This window comes from Wolffia australiana, chromosome 4, assembly GCF_029677425.1.
Source record: "Wolffia australiana isolate 7733 chromosome 4, ASM2967742v1".
Classification (NCBI taxonomy): domain Eukaryota; kingdom Viridiplantae; phylum Streptophyta; class Magnoliopsida; order Alismatales; family Araceae; genus Wolffia; species Wolffia australiana.
In genome coordinates, this window is record NC_135838.1 from 10775040 (window position 1) to 10782382 (window position 7343).

Genomic DNA, 7343 nt, shown 5'->3' on the forward strand with positions numbered 1-7343 from the left:
TGGGGCCCACCGACGCCAGGTCAACGTACACGTGGACCCCACTCGAGGCAGAGCAAGTACGTCGACCAATCAGCTGTCAGATTATCCCCGTCGCGGCAACGGCTAGCCGCTGCGCGGGAAGTACGAGGTACTCGGCTAACAACGCTGCACCGCCGGAACAACATACCGAGCGGTACCCTCAATCCCAGCCGTCGAAACCTCAAAACACGGCGGAGATCGCTCCACGGAGGCCCGTGCGGTCACGATCGCGCTTTTTCTTTTTCTCAAAAGAATAATAAATAAATGCTATTTCCCGATTTCTCGGGATTCTGATTGGAAGTTAAAAAACTGTTAATAAATTAATGCTTCTATAAATAGGGGCTTAAAAGGAAACAACGGACAGTAGCGACTGTCACTGCTCTTCCACTCTCTTCTCCGGCGGCGACGGCGGCGACCGGCCAACGCGCAACGCGTGAGCATCTAGGGTTTCGTTTTCTACGCGATTCTCTTCGAAATCCTTCTTCTAGATGCAATCTTCTTCCCCTCGAAGCGCGAGATCAGCCGATTGCGTAATCTTTTGGGGAAATTTCAACCGGCATTCAATCGATCTCGTCAATCGCTTCAGCAGGTGGGTAATCTCTCCGTGCAGGAATCATCCTCGTGTATTATCCTCCGATTTGTGTTTTTTTTCTTCTTTGATCCGTCGCAGGCGCCATGGAAGAAGCGGAAGCGGCCAACAGGGCCGCGGTGGAGACCAGCAAGAGGATTCTTAGCTTGTTATCGAACGGAATCCATGAGAATCTCTCCTCCGAGACGAGCAAGGCGGTCGCGGAGTTCAAGAGGGTTGCGATACTTGTGGGGGGGCTGATCGGGCATGCGAGATTCAGGAAGCAGAAGCCGGTTCAGATTCAGTTCAATCGGGGGCAGCCACTCGATCGTGGTTCGGAGTGTTATAGAGCGCCTCTTCAGGTAATCTCCAGGGATTGCTTGAAGCTCGGGGGGCGGCCATTAATGGAGGCTGAAGGTCTGGAAAGGGGGGCTTACAGGCCGCCATTGCAGCACCTTCAGAGGAGTAAAATCAACGTTAAGCCGGAGGTTTACAGCGCGAGCTTCTCGCCGACGGCGTCGTCTGCCAGGTCGTTCGTGTCTTCTCTCAGCGTGGACGGAAGCGTGCCGAGTTTGGAGGGGAACGCGTTTCGCCTGATGGGTCTTCCTCAGCCGTCCGATCGCCTGATCTTACAGTCTCCTTCAAAGAGGAAGTGCTCGGCCTCTGCCGATGATGGTAGAGGGAAATACCCATCCAGATGTCACTGTCCGAAGAGGAGGTCCTTCTCTGTCTCTCTCACTCTCTCTCTCTCTATCTATCTATCTATCTATCTCTCCTTATATCTGCCTCTCCATCAATGTAATTATCTATCTGTCTATCCATCTATCTGCTTATCTATCTCTGTCTTTCCATCTACCCGTTTATCTATCTCAGTCTATCCATCTGATTAATCTGACGTCTCTATGTATGTATCTATCTTCTTCTTCTTCTACTACTAATATCTATCATCTGATTAATCTGACGCATCTATGTATGTATGTATGTATCTATCTATCTATCTTCTTCTTCTTCTACTACTAATATCTATCATCTGATTAATCTGACGCATCTATGTATGTATGTATCTATCTTCTTCTTCTTCTACTAATATCTATCATCTGATTAATCTGACGCACTTATGTATGTATGTATCTATCTTCTTCTTCTTCTTCTACTACTATCTATCATCTGATTAATCTGACGCATCTATGTATGTATGTATGTATCTATCTATCTATCTATCTACTTTCTCTTTCTCTCCAACTATCTATCCATCTTATAAAGTGACCCATCTAGATGTCACTGTCCGAAGAGGTGGTCCTTCTTCTCTCTCTTCCCATGTCTCCCTCTATCTACCTACCTATCTATCTGTTTATCTTTCTCTGTCTAACCGTCTCTCTGTTTTTGTCTATCTATCTGATTAAACTGACGTATCTTGGTATGCGTCTATCTTCACTTCTCCTTGTTTTTTTATTCTCTATCCATCTATCAATCGACCTGATTAATCTTACGTGCCTAAGTATGTATGTATGAATCTTCTTCTTCTTCTCTCTTTCTCTGTCTGTCTGATTAATCTCTTTTTTTTTCAGTCTATCTCTCCATCTGATTAATCTGACGTATATATCTTCTTCTTCTTTTATACTCTGTCAATCTCTCTCTATCCGTCTATCTATTTCTCCATCTGATTAATCTGTCGTGTCTATGTTCGTGTCTATTCTCTCTCTCTATCTATCCATCTGTTTGATCTGACGAGTCCATGTTTGTATCAATCTATCTTCTTCTACTTCTTCTATCTATCTTCTATCTTCTTCTTCTTCTATTCTCTCTCTCTCTCTATCTATCCATCTGTTTGATCTGACGCGTCCATGTTTGTATCTATCTATCTATCTTCTTCTTCTTCTACTACTCTCTCTCTCTCTCCAACTATCTATCCATCTGATTAATCTGACGTATCTATGCATGTATCGATCTGCTTCTTCTTCTACTCTCTCTTTCTCTCTCTCTCTCTATTTGTATTAACTTATGGATGTATCTATCTATCCATATGATTAATCTGACGTACATATGCATGCATCTATCTAATATTACTTAATCCGATGAACTGAGCAGGAAATTGAGGGTGAAGCGGTCGATCAAAGTGCCGGCAGTCAGCAATAAGCTGGCGGACATACCACCAGACGAGTACTCTTGGAGAAAGTATGGGCAGAAACCCATCAAGGGTTCTCCCCATCCCAGGTTAATGAATGCTCCACAGCTGAAAATCTCTTTTTTTTTTTCATCATCTGATTAATACAATTGACATGGATGAATCTCTCAAAAAAAAAAATATTTATAATCATTGACATGGATGGGGATGCAGGGGGTATTATAAGTGCAGTAGCATGAGAGGGTGCCCGGCTAGGAAGCACGTGGAGAGGTGCTTGGAGGACCCTTCTATGCTCATCGTCACCTACGAAGGCGACCACAGCCATGGCAGGACGCCCCCCAGCTCCGCTGCTTGCTGAGCATGCTCCACGTCAAAGAGAGAGATAGATAGATGGAAATCGATTGGCAGGTGAATTAGCTTGTCTTACTTGCTGGGTTTTGTCCTTTCTGCCCATATTCAACAAGTTTCTTCCCTCTCTCTAGAATGGGCTTTTCCGGGTTTAGTGGGTTTCTCTTTCTAGAATGGGCTATGTTCGGGTGAGTGGGTTTCTCTCTCTAGAGTAAGGCACATTCTGGGAAGTGGGTTTCTCTCACTAGTATTGGCTTTGTTCGGGTTAGTGGGTTTCTCTCTCTAGAATGGGCTATGTCCGGGTGAGTGGGATTCTCTCTATAGTAAGGCACATTTGGGCAAGTGGGTTTCTCTCACTAGAATTGGCTTTGTTTGGGTTAGTGGGCTTCTCTCTCTAGAATGGGCTATGTCCGGGTGAGTGGGTTTCTCTCTCTAGAATGGGCTATGTCCGGATACAGTTCCGAATCAATCCGGACGTGGACAATGTCCGGGATGGGATGAATTTCGTCCTGAGTAAGTTCAAGGACGGAAGACTGAACGGTTTTTTGTCCAACGATAAAAAAACATCCTGTCCAATCATACGGAACATTTTTTAATCCCACCAAGTCCTCCTGGAACAAATTTTCGTCCCGAATTTCGACCCTGACAAAAAAAAACCCATTTTATATTATTTAATATACCAAAATAGACTATCTAAGTTTTTTAAGGGAAATATGGAGAGAGAATGCAAATGGACATATGTACAATTAATTCTGAGCTGCGTCAGTTTGCACGTGCAAATAGATACAGGGAGCTTGATGCAAATTGTCCACATCTCAACCAGCAGATGTGAATCCTTCATCTGAGACTTTCGGACAGACGGTTTTTTCGACCCATGGGATGATAACCAGCAGATGTGAATCCCTGAACTACCTGTTGGGGGGAGTGTGTTTCTCTCTCTAGAATGATCTGTGTTCGGGTGATTGGGTTTATCTCTGTAGTGGGCTTCATTAGGGCGACTGGGTTTCTCTCTCTAAATTGGGTCTTGTTCGGGTGAGTGAATTTCTCTCTCTAGAAAGGATCTTGTTCGAGCTAGTGGGCCTCTCTCTACAGAGCGGGCTCCTCTCTAAAATGGGTTCTGGGTTTCTCTATCTAAAATAGCTTCTGTTCGGGTGACGGGTGCCTCTCTCTAGAATGGGCTTTATTCAAGACTATGGGTTTTCTCTCTCTACAGTAGATGTTATTCGTGTGAATGTTTCCTCTCTCTAGAACGAGCTTTGTGAAGACATCAGGTGACAAAGTTTCTCTCTCTAGACAAATTCTCTCACTAACAAAGTTCCTCGCCTTGCACTGTTCCACTCTTCTTCCCTCGTCTCATCTACTCACCGCCACTCACCATCCAACCATCGCATTCTGGTTCCCACATCCCACGACAAAACAAGAGTAATTAAAAAAAAATACTCCAAAACACGTGTCGCCATCGCAGCCGTCCACGCGGAGCGAGGCTCCCCAGTCAACGGAGACGCGAAAGCAGGCGGCTATCACATCACTATTTATGAGAGACTCAGTAAACGGTCAGAGATTCGCGTTGACCGGTCCCCCAAACCGTCGATTACCCATCAGTCAACACCCAAGAGAGAGAAAACGGGTCTGTACAACGCCAGAGAGAGAGAGAGAAGAGATCAAGAAGAAGGGGCGGGGAGGTTGAGGTCGAAGCCGCGGGGAGGGGGATGGACGGCGGAGATGGGCTGGGGGAGGCGGAGATGGAGGTTGAACGGTGGATGATGGCGGAAGTCGAGAAAGGGGTCTTTGAGGATGACGGGCCAGAGGGGGGGCGGGCCGGACGAGGGGGGGACGGACGACGGGGGGAGGGACGAAGGGGGGGAGAGAGAGAGGGGGGGGGGGCGGGCGAAGTTGGTCTTAGCCTTGGGTCCGCGGAGGGTGCGCGCGGCGTCGTCGTAGGCTCGAGCCGCCTCCTCGGCCGTGTCGAAGGTGCCGAGCCACTTGCGGGTCTTCTTCCACGGGTCGCGGATCTCCGCCGCGAACCGCCCCCACGGCCGCTTTCTCACTCCTCGGAAGTGCGCCGCCGCCGCCGTCTGCTTAGCGTCCTCCGCCGCCATGGAGAGAGAGAGAGACGGAGGGAGGAGGGTGGGGGGGGCGGTATTTATATCGCGGGGAGGGGGGGGGGGGGAATCAATGGCTGGGCAGGCGGCGGCAGGTGGGGCCCAGGCGCCGCTCGGGAGTTCCGGCTGTTTGTCAGGCGGGACATGCCGTCAAATCAGACGGAGGAAAGGAGGAGGGGGGGAGAAGACGGCGTGAAGGAGATCACGGGGGGGGTGGCGCCGTTAGGGAGAGAGAGGGGGGGGGAGGGCGGTGGGAGGCGGCGCCGCCGGGGTATTTAGTGCCGCGCCGCCGTCTGTTGGTGGCGCCGCACTTGTTTAATGCGCGCGCCCCCCCCCCCCCGGGTCAAGGCGTCGTCTCCTTGTTTTTTTCGAAACTTGACTCTCTCTGGTTTCTCTCTCTGGTTTCTCTCTCTGGTTGCTCTCTCTGGTTTCTCTCTCTGGTTGCTCTCTCTGGTTTCTCTCTGGTTTCTCTCTCTGGTTTCTCTCTCTGGTTGCTCTCTCTGGTTTCTCTCTCTGGTTGCTCTCTCTGGTTGCTCTCTCTGGTTTCTCTCTGATTTCTCTCTCTGGTTTCTCTCTCTGGTTGCTCTCTCTGGTTTCTCTCTCTGGTTGCTCTCTCTGGTTGCTCTCTCTGGTTGCTCTCTCTGGTTTCTCTCTGATTTCTCTCTCTGGTTTCTCTCTCTGGTTGCTCTCTCTGGTTTCTCTCTCTGGTTGCTCTCTCTAGTTTCTCTCTGATTTCTCCCTAGTTTCTCTCGGGTTTCTCTTTCTAGTTTCTCTCTCTGGTTTCTCTCCGGTTTATCTCTGGTTTCTCTCTCTAGTTTGTCTCTACTTTCTCTCTTGCGTCTCTCTCTTGTTTCTCTCTGGTTTCTCCTTCTAATTTCTATCTAGTTTCTCTCTTTATTTTCTATCTAGTTTCTCTCTGGTTTCTCTCTAGTTTCTCTCTTAGTTTCTCTCTAGTTTCTATCAAGTTTCTCTCAGATTTTTCTCTATGCTTTCTCTCTCTAGTTTCTGTCTGGTCTCTCTCTAGTTTCTCTCTCTGGTTTCTCTCTAATTTCTCTCTGGTCTCTCTCCAATTTCTCTCTGCTTTCTCACTCTAGTTTCTCTCTAGTCTCTCTCTAGACTCTCTCTAGTTTCTCTCTAGATTCTCTCTCTTGTTTCCCTCTGTAGATCCCATTAAATGCCCGCCGCGGAGTTCGTCTTGTATCTGTCTCGTAGCAAGAGAGCATGTGGTCGTTTACCTACCCAGCAAGGGAATAGCCGGCAAAGTAGAGAGAGAAACTAGAGAGAGAAAGAGGGCAGACTGAGTGTGCTAACTGCTGAGATTTTTCCGGGTGGTCTGTTGTCTAGAGAGAGAAAGCGCAGTCCCCGGCCGGCGATCTCAGTGGTGGCTGTCGTCCTTGCAGAGGTTGGGCTTCTGCATGTCTTCACTCCGCTTAAAGCGCTTCAGAGTGATGGAGAGATGGTGACAGGCGTAGAGAGAGAGATGGAGAGATGGATGTAGTGTCAGAGAGAGAGATAAAGGCGGTGACATACGTAGAGATAGAGATGGCGCGTGAGAGGTAGGGATAGTGATAAAGATAGAGATAGCGAGAGTGAGATGGAGAGTTACAGATAAAGATAGAGATAGTGAGAGCGATGGAGAGTTACAGATAAAGCGATGGAGAGTTACAGATAAAGATAGAGATAGAGATAGCGACAGAGAGATAGAGAGTTACAGATAAAGATTGAGATAGTGATAAAAGAGATCGAGAGTTGGAGATAGAGATAGTTAGAAAGAGATAGAGAGTTGCAGATAGAGGCCTTGTTCAATTTGTCTAGAGAGAGAAACTAGAGGTATAGAGATAAAAAGAAACTTAGAGATAGAGACAGAGAGAGAGATAAAGATAGATATTGAGATCGCGAGAGAGATAATAAGAAAGAGAGAGTTACAGATAGAGATAGTAAGAGATAGATATAGAGATAGGGAGAGAGTGATAAAGGGACAGAGATAGATATAGAGATAGCGAGAGAGAGAGAGAGATAAAGATAGATATAGAGAGAGCGAGAGAGATAGAGAGATAAAGATAGATATATAGATAGCGAGAGAGTTACAGATAGAGGTAGTGGAGATAGAGATAGAGATATCGAGAAAGAGAGATAGAGAGATAAAGATAGATTTAGAGAGAGAGAGAGAAAGAGATTGTAA

At 47.3% G+C, this 7343-nt stretch overlaps 1 protein-coding gene and 1 pseudogene across 2 annotated transcripts; one reads left to right on the forward strand and one right to left on the reverse strand.

Moving 5' to 3' along the window:
* Positions 1-374: 374 nt before the first annotated feature.
* Positions 375-3233, forward strand: LOC144701906 (putative WRKY transcription factor 39). Of its 2 annotated transcripts, XM_078573718.1 has the most exons (4): positions 375-607; positions 689-1304; positions 2675-2800; positions 2925-3233. In XM_078573718.1, exons 2-4 carry the CDS (start codon positions 694-696, stop codon positions 3067-3069), a joined length of 882 nt encoding a protein of 293 aa, XP_078429844.1. In that variant the 5' UTR covers positions 375-607; positions 689-693; the 3' UTR covers positions 3070-3233. The 2 variants fall into 2 exon arrangements, with proteins under 2 accessions (XP_078429844.1, XP_078429845.1); XM_078573719.1 differs by having other exon boundaries at positions 375-1304.
* Positions 3234-4468: 1235 nt separating this feature from the next.
* Positions 4469-5181, reverse strand: LOC144701907 (ethylene-responsive transcription factor 7 pseudogene; annotated as a pseudogene).
* Between the last annotated feature and the right edge of the window lie 2162 nt (positions 5182-7343).